Here is an 18,800-nt window from a genome sequence, read left to right as displayed (position 1 = left end):
TTATCTCTCAGAACCAATAATTTTTTCCTTCTGCCCTTAGAACATTTTACATAAGTAAAATTCCCATGAGCCTAAATGCATGTTATGGTCTGCCAGAGGAAACTTCCATGAAACAGGGAAACCGTGCAAACTCCACAAGCAGGACTGGGTGAGGAATCAAACTAACAACTCCGGAAGTGTGAGGCCACCAGTTAAATATTTCCAGCGTTTTTAACATAAAATATACCGAACAAGGCTTGTTTCCTGAGCTTCTCCGCCACGCCTAAAACATGGAAAAATGGAAACACCATTTTTCTTAATCCCAGATGCTCCACAGCAAACTCGCAGAAGCGGGAGATATAATACAATCAGCCGAGTATATAACCTATACACAGAGGCAGTGCCGTCTTCGGCTTATTCCTTTTCCAGAGGTTTCACGGGGCTCTCGGGCAGCGTTTCGAGCCTAAAAGCCGTTTGCCGCACAGGTTTTGGTGTCGGTCCTGAATTATTCATGAAGCCGCTCGTCGGAAGTGCGGTCAAAGCAGGCAGAAATTAAGGGGCGCAAAGCGGCGAGGGCTCCGGCTTTTTCGGCACCGTCTGCTGCCTCAGTGCCAGTAAATACACGGACGTTTATTTTGTTGTCACTTGCTAATATGAACTCGAATTGAGGGGAACTGCAATTGCAGGGTTTTCACATTGACATTAAAGTGTTTTACAGGTAGGGGCGCGCGGGGCCTGACAAACCGCCAAAGCGAAATGGAGCGGAGGTCAGATCGTCCTGATTGATCGTTAGCCACCTGTTGGTTCTTGTAATTATTCGCCTCCCTGACTAGCTCTGCAAGCTCACTGCAGGAAACATATTTTCTTTATTTATATTGATTTTAAATATATTTATTTATTGCGTCATTTAGCCGTAGTCGAACTTGAGCTTGTGTTAACAGTATCAAAGCGTCAAGAAGACAGCTAAATTGCCTTTTTCCGCATCCAGTAGGGAATCGCCCTTAAATAGAATTGAACATCCAGAGGAGAATTGAACCGCATTATCTGCGCAGGCGCGGCGCCGTGAGGTACGCGGAAAGCAGTCTCGTGCCGGCTCTGGTCCTTATTTCCCCCGGCTTGTCCCCAGTCCCGCGCGCCACACCGCTGCCAGTTAACCTAGTAATCTTTATTAGTGTTAGTGAGATATCATCCGTGTCTAATTTTCCACAGGAGCTTTTGGTTGACTGGCGCTTATTGGGTTATTAAAAAAAATTCTTTTGGCCTTAAGGTTATCCATGGAAATATGAGAAAGTGCCCTTCTGCATTGAGTATAGTCTGTCTGAGGAGGTTTTTGTTTGAGAAGCAAGAAAATTATTATTTTATCATTTATTTTACATCAGACATCAAGTCCTATGTCATCACAACCACATTTACTGTTATTTACAAAGGCTAGTACACACACTATATAACACACACTATATAACACATTGGTGCAGGTAGAGATTTTTTGTTATTGAGTAAGACAAAAAATAGAAAAATTACTTGCTTGTCTGGATGTGAAAAGAAAACAAATGTATTTTAGTTATTTGAAAAATTAGTTGGGTTACATTATTTGTGGTGTATTTTGGATGGACAGTTTTGAGGTGTAAAGCCATGCTTAATGGAAAGCTTAGAATGAAGTGGAAATGCAAATCTCTGCATCTGCATCTCCACGGTCGGGCTGTGCCGCAATATTTGCATTTCAAAGGCATCGATAGCAAATCTGGCATATTTTGTGCCTAAAATGCAAATTCATCAATTTCTGCTACAGGGCTTCAGGAACAGCATGTATGTTCTCTTAATTTCCTCTGTGCTGGCAGCCGCCTTATTATTGTAAATCGTAGATTGTGTGTGGGTGTATCTTTGGGTTTGGTCAAGGTCTCCTGAGTCGTCAGCCTTTTAAGAGGATGCCTGGATATTAACCAGAACTTAACAAAACTCCAAATTCAACGAAGGCTCACCCGAGAGCTGAGGCTTTGGGCCACTTTGGGGAATGTTGTTTACTCATCAAGATGCAGAACATGGGTTCTGGGGACGTCACGGGGGTCCACTGCACACATGGCCGTGATGTCAAATCAGTGACCGTGACCCAGGTGAAGATGCTGAAGACGACGCGAGGGCCTCGTCCAAACGCCCCCAGGGAAATAAGTGGAGCCCCCCCAGGGAGAAAGAAGCCACCGGCACCACACAGCACACTGAAGCGAGCGGCTCATTGATCTGGCGACGTTAGTATGGGTGGGGGCTGCTCTGCCCGCCTCCCAGCGTGCCCCCCCCCCCCCCCCCCAGCTTGTAACACTCGCAGTTCTCCTCTCTCTCACTCAACAGTGGATCAAACGCAGTCAATTGAATTTAGGCACTGCAGCGTGCTGAAGAGCCGATTCCGGCTAATTCCGGCACTCTGCACACTCCACCGGAGCCACGGTAGGTGCCCGAACACGCCGTGTCTTTCACCATAACCGCACCTGCTTAACACCTTCTCTTTCAGCTCCGCCGTCACTCTTTCGCGTTAACGCTGTCCTGGGCTTAACTAAACCACTTCTGATCGGAGTGTTAGAAGTAAGACGGATTTTTTGATTTAAGTGAAATAATGCCATAAGGTTTAGTTTCTGCTAGCTAGTCTGGATTGCTTTTGGCTGTTTTTTGGGCACCGATCAGTGTTTGCGTACATCGTGCTGCTCTGCTCAGAAGCTCGCCTGTCCCTCGCTGCTTTCTGTTGTCACTGATCATTATTTATCATCGTCTGTGAATCCGTCCTCCCAGCTCTCACTGGCCGGAGACAGTTTGTCCATCTGAATCGTGCCCCATTTTCACTGGGTGTTCCCTTGCGTGGGGACACATTCTAATATGAGTGTTTCTGGGACTCGCTTTGATCTGAATGTCCATTCCTCCGACCAGGGTGCAGATTGATTCTCAGACGTGTTTTTATATATATATATTCATTCATGGTATGTTTTTTATCTGATGCATGCCTTGTGTTTTTATGTATTAAGCAAACAACAAAAAAGCTCATTTTTTGTGTCTAATATAAACCCGCATTTTTTGTGTTTGTATAATTGCCTCATACCTCAGTACAATGCAAATTTAATGACTGCATATGATTATGGGAAGAGCAGCCTTCGAGAACATCTGAGGAGGAGTGTACACTTACGCCATTATTTTAGAATCTATTGTGAATTCACAGTAATAAACAGCACCTAATGTAGTTTCTTACGTTGTTGCAGCCTCGACCTCGGAGCGGCCAGAGAGTGAATCTCTGTGCCACGGATGGATGGATGGAAGCTCCCCAGAGATAAAACATCACGAAGCCTCGAGGGAAAGGAAAATCTCACTGGAATCACTGGCATCTCGAACACCACTGCCGTCTAGGCGAGAATCTCACCCAGGTCCTGCACGACTCTGAAACCGCCGATTCATATTTATGAGTGAATAACAATATTGGGCCAGGAGACGCGCTTTATACATTTTTCAAGAAACGTCGTGTGACAGTATTTTTGCGAAGAGAGCCTTTACACTAGGGAGAGTTTACACGCCGGCTGTACACTGGTAATACATCCACGGTGGAGGTATGGTGAGCGAGTGAAAAGCCAGCGAGACGAGTGTTTGGATGACGCACCTCGTTTTTGTCTACTGTCGGGACCTGACTCGGCGTTTCCTGCTCAGGCGTAGACGAGACTAACTTCTGAGCCGCACCAGCGAGGCGTCACAAAGCAGCCGCAGTCCTGCCTCATATTAATCTTTAATTAGTACAGATGCTTTTCACGGAATTGCTTAATAAGTTCACTTAATGTTCCCAGTGTTCTTTTCTCGAAGTAGGAACATAAGAACATAATGGTTCTTTAGTGTTCTAATAATGGGCTGTGGTGCTGCCGTTCCAGCCCTGTTGGGTGAGGTAACAGCAGCCGTTTCTGCACATATTCGGGTGGGATGAGGCAGGGACTGCCCATAGCATTGTGGAGCAACATGTCAGGCCTCAATGGCACGGAGGAGCTCCCCACGGGACAGCCTGTCAACTCCTCTTTGGACTACAAGGATTATGAGCTGGAACAGGACATCAGCGCCATCGTCATCCCCTCAATCTACGCGCTCGTGTGCTGCGTGGGCCTGACGGGCAACACCATGGTGATCTACGTCATCCTGAAGTATGCCAAAATGAAGACGGCCACCAACATCTACATCCTGAACCTGGCCATCGCCGACGAGCTCTTCATGTTCAGCGTACCCTTCCTGGCCACGTCGGCGGCGCTCCAACACTGGCCCTTCGGCTCGCTCATGTGCCGCCTGGTGCTCAGTGTGGACGGCATCAACATGTTCACCAGCATCTTCTGCCTGACCGTGCTCAGCATCGATCGCTACATCGCCGTGGTGCACCCCATCAAGGCGGCCCGCTACCGCCGGCCAACGGTGGCCAAGATCATCAACGTCTGCGTGTGGGGGCTCTCGCTGGTGGTCATCCTACCCATCATCATCTTCGCCGACACCGTGCCGGCGCAGGACGGCGGGGTCGACTGCAACTTTCTGTGGCCAGAGTCGTCCTGGTCGGAGGCGTTCGTGGTCTACACGTTCCTCTTGGGGTTCCTCCTGCCCGTGGTGGCCATCTGCCTGTGCTACTGCCTGATCGTGGTACGCATGAGAGCGGTGAGCCTGAAAGCCGGCTGGCTGCAGCGACGCAAATCAGAGAAGAAGATCACGCGCATGGTGTTGCTGGTGGTGGCCGTGTTCGTGGTCTGCTGGATGCCCTTCTACATCGTCCAGCTGGTCAGCATCTTCCACCGGCCACCCAACCCCGTGGTCACGCAGCTTTTCGTCATCCTCAGTTACGCCAACAGCGGCGCCAACCCCATCCTGTACGGCTTCGTCTCGGACAACTTCCGCCGCTCCTTCCAAAGGATCGTCTGCTTCCGCTGGCTGGAGAATGGGCTGGACGTGGAGCAGGTGGATTACTGCGCTGTTGCCCTGAACCGCCAGGCCACCTGTGGCCCGCCGGACTTTCCCAGGGACTGCCTGGCCTCCGAAATGGTTTATCGTAATGGTACCTGCACATCACGTACCACTGCTTTCTAAATTTCCGAGATGCCCGGATGAAGCTTCGGAGAGATGTCGATACTGCCCAAAACGGCTGTTGCCTAATAACACCTTTATATAACGACACGTGGGCAGTAACTCAGACCAGTAACTCAGAGGCCAGTATGCTGAAGCTAACGAGGAAGTCCTTCTGGCACTTTCCGGGTGTGTCTAGTTTACCGTGACTGGCACAAGCAGTCGAGAAAACTGGCTGGTGATGCGGTGTTTTCAAAATGAGAATTTCCTTTTACTGTTGGGATTGTACGGTACACACTGACATCGTACTGGGGGAGATGGTTTGCTAACTGTGGTTCCTGTTCTCGCGTATCTGTACTTAGTGTGACATCACTGCCTGTTACCTCATCTGCCATAAAAACCCAGAAGCTGTTAAAAATACAGTAAAAAGGTTTTGTCCTTTTAAGAAATCGATCCGTCGTCGTGCCCAGAGCCAGCCTGTTGGGTCAGTTCAGTGCCGGGTCGCTATGGGTCGATACATTAAACATACAGAAGATTTATTACATGGATGGCGTTCTAAAGACAGCGAGCGTTTGTTGGCCAGAGATACTAATATAAAGAATGAGTAATTGTTCATGTTTGTGTTTTCTTGCGTCACTTTTGTGTCAGTGTTTATTAGTCACGCAGAAGTCCTCCCATAGTTTGCCTTATTCACACCCATGGAGGTTGTCGGATTAGGTAATTCGCTTAGCAGTTATTCATACGCTCGTCGGTCCTTCCAGAAGCACCGACCCGGAGACCCGTGGCAGGGACACAGTGTTACACACGCAAATAATTACACACGCTGCAGACAATATCGATGCATCAGACTACATGCGTTCGGATAGTGAAAGGGAGCAGAAGCTCTCCGAGCTGGGTGGGAAGAGCACAGGGACTCTCAGGAGCTCACAGGGACTCTCAGGAGCTCACAGGGACTCTCAGGAGCTCACAGGGACTCTCAGGGGTTAACAGAGACTCTCAGGGTTTAACAGGGACGTGGATTCCATTCTTATTTGGGGGGAGCTTTCAGAGCCACACTGCCAGTTCCCAGACGCAGTGCGCTGACTTGCCTCGTTTCCATGACTCAGTATTCAGATGCAGCTTGCTGACACACCTCAGCTTCATGCCTTGGTGTTCAGACACAGTGCACTGACTCATCTCGGCCCTGTGACTCTGTGTTCAGATGCAGTGCACTGACTAGCCTCAGCTCTGTGACTCAGTGTTCAGATGCAGCACTCTGACTCATCTGAGCTCTGTGACTCGATGTTCAGAAGCAGCGGACTGACTTGCCTTGGCTCCATGACTCAGTGGTCAGGTTTGCCGAACACGCCACCAGCGTGGCATCTTCATCTGACCACAAATGATCCTCCTCAACAAGATGCGATGAGCAGAAGACTGTGAACCCGAAAGAGGGCCAGCGCTTCTCATTAAGGGGGGGGGGTCCGTGCCCCTCGAACAGTGGCTGTGACGTCGAGTGACACATCACGTGAGTCTCATTCCTCTCAGGGTCTCTGCTTCACTGCCCTTGAGAAGGAAGCCGTGCTCTTTTTTCCAGGTGTTTCTCTCCCGTCTCACGACATCAAAGACGCCCGTTAATGGTGGGGGTGGGGGTGGGGGTGGAGGAGCTCATCTACCGCACACACACTCAGGCGGCTGTGGGCTCCTTCCCCACTCCATCCGTGTCTGTGTTACCGTCACTGTGACTGCTTATCCTAATAAACATCTCCAGTGATAAGTGTGCCATACACACGTGTAAACCCCCCCTTCCCCCCGAACTCCCACTCCCTGTTAATCACCTTCCCTACCCCCTCCCTGCTGTCCCCGCCCCCCCCCCCCCCCCCCGAAGGCTGCTAACTAACCTCTCCGAGCACTGTTTGTGCTTCACGTCTCCTGTTGCCATGGAGATATGTCCCTTCTAGCATGTCCGCCTCACGACGTGTCCCTCATGACGTGACCGCGGACCGTAATCCACAGGAGCAATGCTGGGTCCTCCTGGTGAAGCAGGAACAGGATACGAGGGGGACAGGGAGGGTGGGGGGCGTAGGAGGGTGTCGTGGCCGAGAAGACTGTAGTCGATGCTGGGAATATTTCATAATCACAATTATGTGTTTGCACATATATATGGTGGAGCTGTGGCTGAGTGGGCTGGGATTTGTGCCAGAATTCCGGAAGGTCATGGGGCCAGATCTCATGCCTGACAGAGTGAGAACTGCTCTAGAGGTGCGAGGTGCTGTTTGACTCTGAGGTCTGACCCCAAAACCTCCCCTCACCTGTAATTTACGTGTGTGTCTGTCTTTCAAGATGGCATGTTGAGACCTGCCCAGTTTTTACATGGGAAACTAAGCTACTTCTTTAAACTGATTTTTTAGACCCAGTAATAACTTTTGAGAAAATCATTGTGTGTGTGTCTTTTTGTGAATGTGTGTGTACACGCTGTAGTGCTTGTGTGTGTGTGTGCTTGCACGTGTGTGTGTGTTTATGCGCCTGTGTAAATGTGTGCATGCACGCGTTAGTGCTTGCGCATGTGTGTGTGCGCGTTTGTCCTGAGCGCTGTGGCGGCGTGTAGAGCTAGGCGGCTGATTTCAATCTCTCTTGACGGCTCTTTCATTGCTTTTAAAGAACATGGGGGAGAGGAGAGAGCAAACTGAGCACCGGGGGCCTGATTAATCAGACAGGGCTGCCTGTGTTGGAGCAGCAGCTACCACATTCGTGTAGCACCAGGAAGCCGCCAAGAAACGGCCACGTTCGCAGAATGGCCCGCGCAGGAGGGCTCCCGGAGATCGCTCTGGCCTTTGTGTAACCCTAAAAATCAGCTCATCTGCTGCGTTAAACATTTCTGATCTTGTGTTACGTTGACAGTTAAAAAGCGCTTCAGAGGAATTTAGACGCTCGGGATAATCTGCAAACAACTCCAAGTGGGTTTGCATGTGCAACCCGTCGAGACGGCTGACGCTAGCAGAATTTTAATGGTGCCACGCTGCGTGGAAAGACAGCAAATTCATGGATGGGTATGCACACGCACGCACGCGCACGCATGCACGCACGCGCACGCATGCACGCACGCGCACGCACGCGCGCACACGCTCGCACGCACACACACACACACACAAACACATCTCAAGGTGTCCTGCGTCCTGCGATGGGCCAGCATCTCCTCCAGGTTGTCCCTGTCTTGTCTTACATGTTTTCTGGGATATGATTGGGGATTCCTCATTCCCTATATAGTTATGGAAAATGGAGAGATTTGTGTGTGTGTGTCTGCGAGTGTATGGACATATATTTGCATATTTACGGTACACTCGGCTTGAAATGACTTTTGCAGCTGTTTCCTTTTCCCCGTGGATTCCTGACAGAGAAGAGTGAACTGTCCCCTAAGTGATCATACATTTCCAATTTCGACCGCATGGTTTAAGGCAGTAACAAAAATGTGGAGCCATAGTGAAGAATTGCCCAGGAAGATGTGGAGCAGGGGAGGTGATGTGAGACTGATGTGAGCAGCTCTGTTACTCTGTTACTGAGAAGCACTCAGCAGGGAACCAGTATAAACACAAAGTGGCGCATTATTAAGGAGCACGCAGTGATACACTGTATCCACAGTGATACACTGCATCCCCACTGACTGACTCACCACACATATTAAGTTAATTGCTGATAAAAATGATAAACTGCTGTTTGTATTTCTCTGTGGGAAAAACAAATATATATATACACACACACACACACAGACAGGATTGGAAATTAAGGACGCCACCTCACCTGGGGCGAGTGACTGAGATGGGCAGTGAGACAAGAAGGGAGAGCAGAAGAAAGAACGCGAACTGCAGCCCACTGGCTGGCGAGGAAACTGAAGGTCAGGCTGTATTTTTAAGTGAACTAGTCCAACTGGCGCCCCATATAGGCCCATTCAGACAGGCTTTCACTACAGAAACAGTTCATCAGATTTCTGCTGAAAATTTGTTTTTAAAAACGTCGACTTAAACAGCAACGGTTGCTCAGATCGCATATATTATGCTGAGAGTGGTGTAGCGAAGTGGCAGCATTACAGCTCATGGTCAAATGCCCAGCTCAAGGCCGGACAGGAGAGCATGGTCATGTGAGCTGCTTGGAGTCTCTTTTATTTGCTTGGAGCGGAGACCTGCTCCTGAAAGACGGGCTATGTTATAGATTCGTCCCGGTGGATAACCGCTGGAACGAAACCCTTCTTTTTTTGGTGTTTAGTGCTGTGGAGCATAGGAGGGGAAAATTACAGCCACACAAGGACGACGTTAATGTGTCCACGGAGTGAAAAGGCCATTGAGAGTCACCACAAAGGCCAGACGAACACGTTTGCCCTATGAAGGCAGAGCGGGTGATTGGACCGGGCTCAAACTCATAATTAGACAGAGATACTGTACTGAACGCTGGCGACAGAGTCTTTGCCAAGAATGAAGCTTGTTTGTTATTGATCCAGGTTTGGCTGCATCTGGTTTTGTTAAAGCTGGATCATGAACTACAGCGTCCTTGAAACAGACCCAAGGATTCATTTAGCAAAAACTGATAACACAAACAAAAAGATCCTTGTTTATTTGGCACGACTGCCTTGGACAGGAGATAAAGAGACCAGCACCAGACTTTAACTGCTCATATTCAGAATCAGAATCGGAACTCACTCTGTTTCCAGTATGTGTGAACGTACTAGAATTGTTTGTGGCCCAGTGTCAGACATGAAGTACAAAAATGACTAAACAGACAGGGGAACACTTCACAGAACACTACCAGCAAAAAAACAGGAGTACACCAGTTAACAGAAAACACAGTGCAAGATATCTTAAGACAAGAAGTTACATTTGAACTAGTGCAGCAAGCATTGTAGGGCCAACTGAAAGGACGCTGTAGATATGCTACGAAGGGAAGATATCAGAGAAGATGAGGATGGTTCTTGGGGGGGGTGAGCCGCAACTGGGTCACGGAACCTGGGTGATGGGTGATGTATTCAATATGCATTTTCTTTTAAAACTATTTTAAGTCCTTTAAATTTTTTCGCAAAGGTCTTAAAAAGCTTGGAAGTAAATGTATAAAGTATATTCCCTAATATATCTTTGAAGAGTGTCCATCCATCCAACCATTCAGCTTAGTGCAGTCGTGTTTAGGCCCTCCCACCGGCTCAGTGCCGAGCTCAGAAGGGGGCGTGTCCAGGCCCTCCCACCGGCTCAGTGCCGAGCTCAGAAGGGGGCGTGTCCAGGCCCTCCCATTGGCTCAGTGCCGAGCTCAGAAGGGGACGGGTCCAGGCCCTCCCACCGGCTCAGTGCCGAGCTCCGCCTGAGAAGGGGGCGTGTCCAGGCCCTCCCATTGGCTCAGTGCCGAGCTCCGCCTGAGTAGGGGGCGTGTCCAGGCCCTCCCATTGGCTGAGTGCCACCTGAGAAGGGGGCGTGTCCAGGCCCTCCCATTGGCTCAGTGCCGAGCTCCGCCTGAGTAGGGGGCGTGTCCAGGCCCTCCCATTGGCTGAGTGCCACCTGAGAAGGGGGCGTGTCCAGGCCCTCCCATTGGCTCAGTGCCGAGCTCCGCCTGAGTAGGGGGCGTGTCCAGGCCCTCCCATTGGCTGAGTGCCACCTGAGAAGGGGGCGTGTCCAGGCCCTCCCATTGGCTCAGTGCCGAGCTCCACCTGAGAAGGGGGCGTGTCCAGACCCTCCCACCAGCTCAGGTTATTATCTGCATAGGTAGCGTCACTTGTTTTATATGCTCTTACAACAGCACAAATACAAGCAGCCTTTAAGAGTCATGTGGTGGCTCTGGGCTCCGTCACCTTACGCCTCCGGGGACGAGGGTATGAATCCCGTATGTGGGGGGATCTTGACCTGTTTCCACCTGCAGTCCAAAGTCTGACTGTCAGGATTAGCTGGTATCCTGTACCAGGTATGTGGCCAGAACATGGATGATCGGGGGCTGAAAAGACTGCAAAATGCAATGTGGGTTTCATGCAGGTTAGAAATTACTTTTGTGTGTCAAATTCAAATCTACAGTCTAACAACTGCAGGCAGATTACTATAAATATATGAAGCACAACAACATGAAAAAATGATGCATCATTTGGGGTGACAAAAAAATAAGATACTTTCAAAAGCCAGATGTTTAACTACAAAAGAATAATCGTGTAATTCATATTATTTACTGAGCATAATGAAGGACATACCAAGGCAGGGTGGGGGTTGACAGCACCGCTAGTCTAAAGGACACCCCCCTTCCTGACATAATGGTTTAGTCCTTGCTCCCCATGTAGTTGCCCCCCCAAACAAAGCATCTTTCAGACTCTTCGTTCTTCAGGTCCGATCTCGCGGCGAGTGTCCCTGCGATGTGCCGGCTGGCCGCCTGACAGAACCCGCGGTCAGTGTGGATTCTTCACAGCATCCCTGCCAAACTCTCCCTGCTCATCTCCCCCCCCCACCCCGCAACCGCTGACACAGGAATCCATATTTTTAACAGCGGCCAGTCCATGCCCAGCGGTCTCGTTTCTAAGTCCACGGCGGTAAATTAATGGGGCTCGCTGAGAAAATCCTCCATTCTGCTTTGGATTGAGAATAAACAGACACGTCTATGGGACGATGTGCTGAGATTGAGCCTCAGGTGAGGTGACTACTGGGTCTTCTGGAGGGACAGCGCTCCAGGCCAAGCCGCTAATGGGCAGCGCATTAGGTCGCTGTCGTCTGAGACGGTGATTCACAGCAGACAGCATGTCCCTGTTACCGCTGCTCTTTGTGAAGTGCGGCCTTTGAAGATTAGAAGCAAAGCGGTAAAGTGGGACATCTTGACGGAACACATCAGTTGAATTTCAAGCAGATTATCTTGGACTGTGGGAATATGTGCGTGTTTGGGTTGCTGCTTTCTGCTACAGGAAATACAGCCCGAAAAACAGCTATTTTTGTTTTCGAAAACACTTAAAAAAAAAATAAATGAGTAACGAGGGTGATTTTAATCACTATTATTCTTTTGCATTTGGTTCGCATTAAAGTTAGCAAATTAAAATTCACTCATTAAACTGATGTACTCTGCAGTGGTTAAAAAATTACTGCCCAGCTGGTTTTATGCTGTTTCATCTCGTAATATTTCCAATCTCACTGCCCCCGGGGTTCAGCAGCCGAGATGTACTCGTGTAGAAGACGGAAGGAATTTTATCTTCCATCTGCAAGCCCAACACTGGAAATCAAATTAAGGGCAGAAGTTTCGGGAAACACGGCGCTCTCTCTATCGGCGAGCGTGTGGATACGGCTCCACCCTAAAGATATATGGATTGTAATGTACTGACCATCAACACCAGATACGCTGATTTTCACAGCAGAGTTGTACAAAATGGGGTTAAATTTCTCGTATAAGAACAGATTACATTTGTCGTTTTATTTTTCCAGTGACACACAAAGCTTTGATCTGCTGACACAGCACTTCAGAAGCACTGGAAATCCATCACGGCGTCCTCTGTGTACTTTACGCTGGACGCCTCTTATCGGGGAATTTATGATCATCCCACCGGCTAACGTGACCCCCCCCCCCGTGGAGATGCTGCTGGCTAGCAGGCTTCTCTTTGAGGTGGTCTGCCCAGTTTAACCAGAAAGGCCATTACTCTCTGCGCCTGTGAAAGCAGCAGGGGGGCCCAGGCGAGCCTCTGCCTGCCATAATCGCATCGCCCCCCAAACCTCGCTACCCCCAGCCGGACCAAAGCTGCTGTTGATTCGCCGTCAGGCAGCAGTGGCCTCCCTGCGATTTGTCCTTGTGTGCTGCAGTTACACAGGCTCTGGGCTTTATGGACGTGGCTGTACAAACATCCAGAGCTGGACCATTTTGCTATAAAGCTGCACTGTTTAGAGCATTAAAGTGCGGAAGGCAGACAATGATTAATAGACCAAGAAGACTGAAAAAGAAAGAACAAACTTTGTCAGAGTTCCATCCACGGAGGTGAATCTCTGTATGCCTATAGATTGTACGGAGACACACAGTTCTTATTAGGAGGACAGTGATTTTCCAGCTGCTTGGTTCCTGTCCGCTGAGTAGCAGCAATAAGCAGCAGGTCTCACACCGGCTGTCTGCTGAATGGCAGCAATAAGCAGCAGGCCTTCCTGCCTCCTGTGCCCGGCGCTAGCAGCAGGTCTCACACCGGCTGTCTGCTGAATGGCAGCAATAAGCAGCAGGCCTTCCTGCCTCCTGTGCCCGGCGCTAGCAGCAGGTCTCACACCGGCTGTCTGCTGAATGGCAGCAATAAGCAGCAGGCCTTCCTGCCTCCTGTGCCCGGCGCTAGCAGCAGGTCTCACACCGGCTGTCTGCTGAATGGCAGCAATAAGCAGCAGGCCTTCCTGCCTCCTGTGCCCGGCGCTAGCAGCAGGTCTCACACCGGCTGTCTGCTGAATGGCAGCAATAAGCAGCAGGCCTTCCTGCCTCCTGTGCCCGGCGCTAGCAGCAGGTCTCACACCGGCTGTCTGCTGAATGGCAGCAATAAGCAGCAGGCCTTCCTGCCTCCTGTGCCCGGCGCTAGCAGCAGGTCTCACACCGGCTGTCTGCTGAATGGCAGCAATAAGCAGCAGGCCTTCCTGCCTCCTGTGCCCGGCGCTAGCAACAGGTCTCACACCGGCTGTCTGCTGAATGGCAGCAATAAGCAGCAGGCCTTCCTGCCTCCTGTGCCCGGCGCTAGCAGCAGGCCTCACACCGGCTGTCTGCTGTCACTCCAGGCACTGTGGGAAAAGGCCAGAGCAGGTGCTCATTGGCTTTGATTTGAACTGCAGTCCGACATCCCTGCAGGCCAAAAAGAGGCAAGGGTGGGCCCGCTTCTCGCTGGATATTAAAGACGCGGGATGCCATTTCTCGTCTTAACGGGGTGCTGGGGGCAGTTATGGGAGCCCAGATCCTGAAATTCCTCTAGAGCAGCATAATGTACATCTGAATGAATCAGCTCTAAATGAAACGGGCACTTTTCAGTTCTGCTCAACCGGGCCAGTTGCAGCCTCATGTTTTAACATCAGAACACAGTGTTTGATTGACTGAGAGACGCGACTGAACCAATAACTGGGCTGAGATCTTTCAGGCAGATAATAATAAAGACATGGGGGCTGGAAATGATGGAGACATCCAAGGTAGCAGAAAAGATGTTTTTATTTGAAATAAATCTCTAGTGCAGGCGGTACGAATTCAGTCTTTGTCAAGTTTGACAAGTTTATTAGAAGTAATGTTGCAAGTGAATTTGAACAGTATTAGTCGCTGATTTGTGTTCATACGCGCTGACCCAAGTCATGTCACTGCTGAGACACGTAACAATGAGAAATCACCGACCGGAATGTGTGTGAGGCGAAGCCCACCCAGATTTTCTGGCACGATGTGCTCAGATCTGAGGTGTGACAGAAAGCAGAGCCAGAGCCTTTGGAAAACGCCTCCAGAGTGAAGATCTAAATAGGGTGAGAAGGATGACCTGGATCAGGTGGTGCAACCACTGTGAAGGGCCAGCAGGAGCGCGTCTCTCGGAGCGCCGTGGTCCTGCGGGGTTTGGGACGCCCCCCCCCCAGCTCCCTCTGTTCACACCCTTCCCGCCTCCCTCCACACTTCATCTGCCGCTTCTCCAAAGGACCGCTATCTGCTGACCCCTCGCATTTTCGGGCCGCATACAGTAAATGGGATCAGCATTTCCTGAGAGCACGACTTGAGACAGACATAATCGGGCCTGGCAGAAGGGTTCCATCCTTCTGCTTCACCAGGCGCTCCAGGCTGAGTGCAGCCCAGCACGGCCAACTGAAGTGTAAATCAAACACTTGCATGACATGATGTCCAATTAAACTTGTGACAAAAATGATCTAAGTCAGGCTGTAGTGCTCCATGGTATCACGCACCCCACAAAAAGCCAAACAAATCTGCGCTTTTCACATTCTTTCTGCTGTACTAGAGAGGGTTGTTCAGTGTTGCAGTACAATTTATGCCGCAGCAAAACCAGTCCCTACGTACTTGGTGTCTATGACTGTGTTACTAAAAAGGTGCTAGGGGGCACTATAACATGGCTAAAGAACAAAGACTGGGAGAAGCTGTGTTAGGAAATCATGTGGCTTAATAGGTCCAGGCCAGAATCACTAATCATAGGAAGACATATTAGGTTTCAGTTTTTCATGGTGCTTCTTGATTGATTAATACGTCAATAGAAAATAACGCTGGCTTTGATGCCTATGAAGGATTTGGATCTGAACTCAGATCAGTGCAATGCATTTATGATTCTCTTATTGCAGCTGGATCTTCCTGCCTCTGAGCTGCAAAATTAAAGCGATCAGTTTCAGCGCATAGACATTTGCTAGCCAGGAAACTTATTTTTTCGTGCCTTTGTTTCAACGGCGGAGTTTAAGGGTTTAATTTATGATTCCTGTGCTTTCAAGACCGAGGCATTAGTAAATAACTCCAGAACCGCGCGAGCCATAGAAAACTCACCGCAAATCCAACTTCAAAACATTCATAAACAGTGCAGCCACACAAATATGTATGTGGCTAATGCCTTGCTCTTCGTAATATGTGCACATGTGAAGTCAAGCATAAATCTAAATAAGTGTTTTTACAGGCATTGATTTTCAAAGCCAGGCTGCATTCACATATACTTCAGGTTCACAGCTCCGTCCTATTAGCATCGGATCTGATTTAGCGCATCGGCGATCCACACTCCCGTCCGTCCTCGTATCTAAGGAAATAAGCCGTAAACGCAGGTCCAAAGCGACCCACAATATAGACATACACTGATTTCTGCACCCCCCCCCCCCCCCATTTCTTACAATACACTTCACCTCATTTTCTTTAATAACCTTAAAGGAGAAATTCCTAACATTCCAAGTTAGCACCGCTGGGGAATGAGATCTTCCGGAAGCATCAGGCATTTGCAGAAGGCACTTAATGTGCAGAAAATTCCCATGTTTTGAAAGTAGCAGAAGCAGCAGGATGAGAAGGGCCCCCTGCTCTTCCCCTGTCACTGATTCAGTTTGTGCACGAGCACAGACCCGCCCCTCCCCGGGCTACACGCGGGACTTGGTGGCGCTGGAGGTGTCCGGCCTGGAATTGGTAATCCAGCGATAGCAGTCGGCGGCGCTCTTGCTGCGCGGCTGCACTGCACAGCGGGTACAGTACACTATGCCCAGGGCCAGCATGATCACCACGAAGATGGAGAGCGGCACCAACAGGGCCACCACCAGCCAGCTCCTGTCCTGCCGCTGCTTGCCCTCGCTCCCCGACTGCCCCGGCGCTGGGGTGGAGGGGGTGTGGGGAGTGAGGAAAAGGGGAGGCGTGTGTCGCTCTATGGTGACTCCTGCTTTGGACTTGGGGGAAGTCGTGGAGACACCAGAAGGTGTTGTAGCCCTTTTCTCAGATTCAGCTCCTCTGGATCTCAGGTGCCCATCACCCTCCTGTCCAACGTAATCTTCTGAGGCTCCTGAAGTTGAGCTCTGCCACCACCATTGCCACGCACTCCATCCCGATGGTGATGTAGAGGCCACTGATGGCATTGCTGTGCTCTCCTCCTCGATCCAGTCTGGTGTGTCAGGTGAACTTGTGGTACTTTCTTCCTCGGACCAATCAGGTGTGGCTGTCGGTGCTAAGGAGGCTATTCTGGTCTTTCCCGTCCAATCAGAAACAGCGCGTCCATTGTTACGTCCATCTGTGGGCCTTGCTGATGGTGTATCCGTCAGTTGTGTTTGGTCAGTCGGTAGCTGCTCAAGACTGGTAGCCTCTGTCAGCCAGTTGAGGGAGGTACTGTCAGTCAGCCAGTCTGGCAGCGGAGGTACCCAAAAGTCAGGGATCTGGGGTACCCAGGGGGCTCCTGGTAAGCTGGTCATACTTAGATATGAAATGGTAGCAGCGGGTAACTCTGTAACGTCTTGGACGGGCATGCAGGAATAGCCATCAGGCTGGAGCTCGCGGCCCTCCTCACAATGGCATTCAAAGCCACCCTCGTAGTTGACGCACATCTGATGACAGGTACCGGGGATCTGGCACTCGTCTGTGTCCTGGCAGCGGCTGGGATCCTCAGGCACGGGGGAGTACCCCAGGCGGCAGTGGCAGCTGAAGGAACCGGGCAAGTTCTCACAGCTGTGCGCGCAGCGGTCCTCCAGGCACTCGTCCACATCCTGGCAGTCCCCCCCCGCGTCTGCCTGGTATCCTTCGCCGCAGCGGCACTCAAAGGTCCCCGGTGCGTTGATGCACAGCTGGGGACACGGGCTCTGGAGACATTCGTCTATGTCCAGGCAGTCGTGGCCATTGGGAGCTAACAGGTAGCCTTCTGGGCATGTGCAGAGGTAACCCCTGAGAGTGGGCTGGCATTCGAACTCGCAAGGGACTCCGAGGCAGTTGTCTACTTGCACACAAGTCTGACCGTCCTTATCCAGAAGGAAGCCATCCGAGCACCCGCAGTAGTAGTGAGTCTCTGCATTGATACAGTAGTGATTGCAGCCACCGTTGTCCTCCTCGCACCAGTTTGTGGGTGTGTCGGAGCACAGCGGGGCATCTCTGGACCAGCCGACCTTCTCGTCCTCCCTGAGCATGCACAACACTGACTGGTCACCCTTAGTCCCATCCGGACAGGGTACAGTAGCTACGGTGCCAAATGGCAGGTAGCTGAGCAGAGAGGTGTGCAGGTTAAAGGGCGTGGTGTAGCGGGCCGCCCCCCCGCCCTCATTTGGCATAGCCCGGCACATGCCCATGTAGGTATAGCGGCAGAGGAAGCCATCCACAGGGAGAGAGCACGAGCCGTCCAGCCACTTAAAGTTGTCTCTATGGTCGGCCTTTTCGGTGTCGTGAATCATCACCACGCACCGGGGCGCCGTGCAGGTGCTGGCCGAGTCGTCCCGGAGCCAGTTGGTGTACCTGGTGTCCTGGTCGCCGGTGACCCAGGTGAAGCCACGCAGGGGCCTGGTGGCCGAGCACTGGCGCGGCTGCCTCTGGAGCCCGATCCACAGCCGCACCCGACTGCGGGGCCCCCGCGGCTCCACGCCGGAGAAGAGCTTGCCGATGAGATCCGCGTCCTCACGCCTCTTCAACGTGGCCAGGTTGCCACCTTTCTCCTTGCAGCTCCTCCAGGAGTCCAGGAAGGTCTTTCTCTGGAAGTACACCACGAAGCAGCCATCCTCACTGCACAGGGCATCCCGCTCCTTCAACTCCTGGCCCCACACCCAGGGCGACCAAAACCCGTAGATCACGGACAGCAGAACATAGCCGTGCATGGCAGGACGCATTCTCCACAAAGCTGTGGGGTCCCTCACCTGTCCTACACTGGCAGTCCTCCTGCTTCACTGCTTCACTACACTGGCAGCCCTCCTGCTTCACTCCCCTCTCCTGCTAAAACTCACTTCTCCCCTTTCCTCCTCAAAGTCTCACTCCAACTTCTACTTCTTGCCCCTGTCCCGTTGCTTCCTACCTCCTTCCCGCACACAGACCTCTGGTTCTGTGCAGGACTCTCCAAAATCTGGAGGGGGAGAAGGGGAGAGGGAGGGAGCAAAGGAAAGAGGGAGGGAAAATTAGAGAAAAGGATGTTTTCAGAGGACGGGGGTGGGCCATTTGTGTGGAGGGAGGGGTGACTGATTTGTGTGTCTCTTTTTTCTCTGCCCGCCGTATGGTTTTTATAAGCTGGTTTAAGGCGATAGTTTGGATCCCTGCCAAATGCACCCCTCCACCCACTCCCCAACCCCCCCATCCAAGGCTAATCAAGCTGTATAGCTTCAGGCTTTTATATAAACCTTTTCCCTTCTTTTTTGCCATAAGGAGAGAAAAATCAGAAG

The 18,800-nt window shown here is 51.0% G+C and overlaps 2 protein-coding genes across 3 annotated transcripts; one reads left to right on the top strand and one right to left on the bottom strand.

Moving 5' to 3' along the window:
* LOC111860095 (somatostatin receptor type 1-like) lies at positions 1-5,647 on the top strand. 2 transcript variants are annotated; one of them, XM_023843449.2, is made up of 3 exons: positions 1-148; positions 2,323-2,418; positions 3,219-5,647. In XM_023843449.2, the coding sequence occupies exon 3, from the start codon at positions 3,922-3,924 to the stop codon at positions 5,056-5,058; it is 1,137 nt and encodes a 378-aa protein (XP_023699217.1). In that variant the 5' UTR covers positions 1-148; positions 2,323-2,418; positions 3,219-3,921; the 3' UTR covers positions 5,059-5,647. The 2 variants fall into 2 exon arrangements, with proteins under 2 accessions (XP_023699217.1, XP_023699218.1); XM_023843450.2 differs by having other exon boundaries at positions 2,091-2,418.
* An 8,498-nt stretch (positions 5,648-14,145) lies between these two features.
* On the bottom strand, positions 14,146-18,494 carry LOC111860117 (endosialin-like). The gene has a single exon (XM_023843480.2). It carries the CDS (start codon positions 18,255-18,257, stop codon positions 16,047-16,049), a length of 2,211 nt encoding a protein of 736 aa, XP_023699248.2. The 5' UTR covers positions 18,258-18,494; the 3' UTR covers positions 14,146-16,046.
* Positions 18,495-18,800: the final 306 nt, after the last annotated feature.

The sequence above is a fragment of the Paramormyrops kingsleyae genome, chromosome 24 (genome assembly GCF_048594095.1).
Source record: "Paramormyrops kingsleyae isolate MSU_618 chromosome 24, PKINGS_0.4, whole genome shotgun sequence".
In the NCBI taxonomy this organism is placed as follows: Eukaryota; Metazoa; Chordata; class Actinopteri; order Osteoglossiformes; family Mormyridae; genus Paramormyrops; species Paramormyrops kingsleyae.
This window is presented reverse-complemented; position numbering and strand designations above follow the sequence as displayed.

Excerpts from the sequence above, each read along its gene's own strand:
- LOC111860095 (XM_023843449.2), top strand. The coding sequence starts at position 3,922 with ATGAGGCAGGGACTGCCCATAGCATTGTGGAGCAACATGTCAGGCCTC.
- LOC111860117 (XM_023843480.2), bottom strand. The coding sequence starts at position 18,257 with ATGCGTCCTGCCATGCACGGCTATGTTCTGCTGTCCGTGATCTACGGG.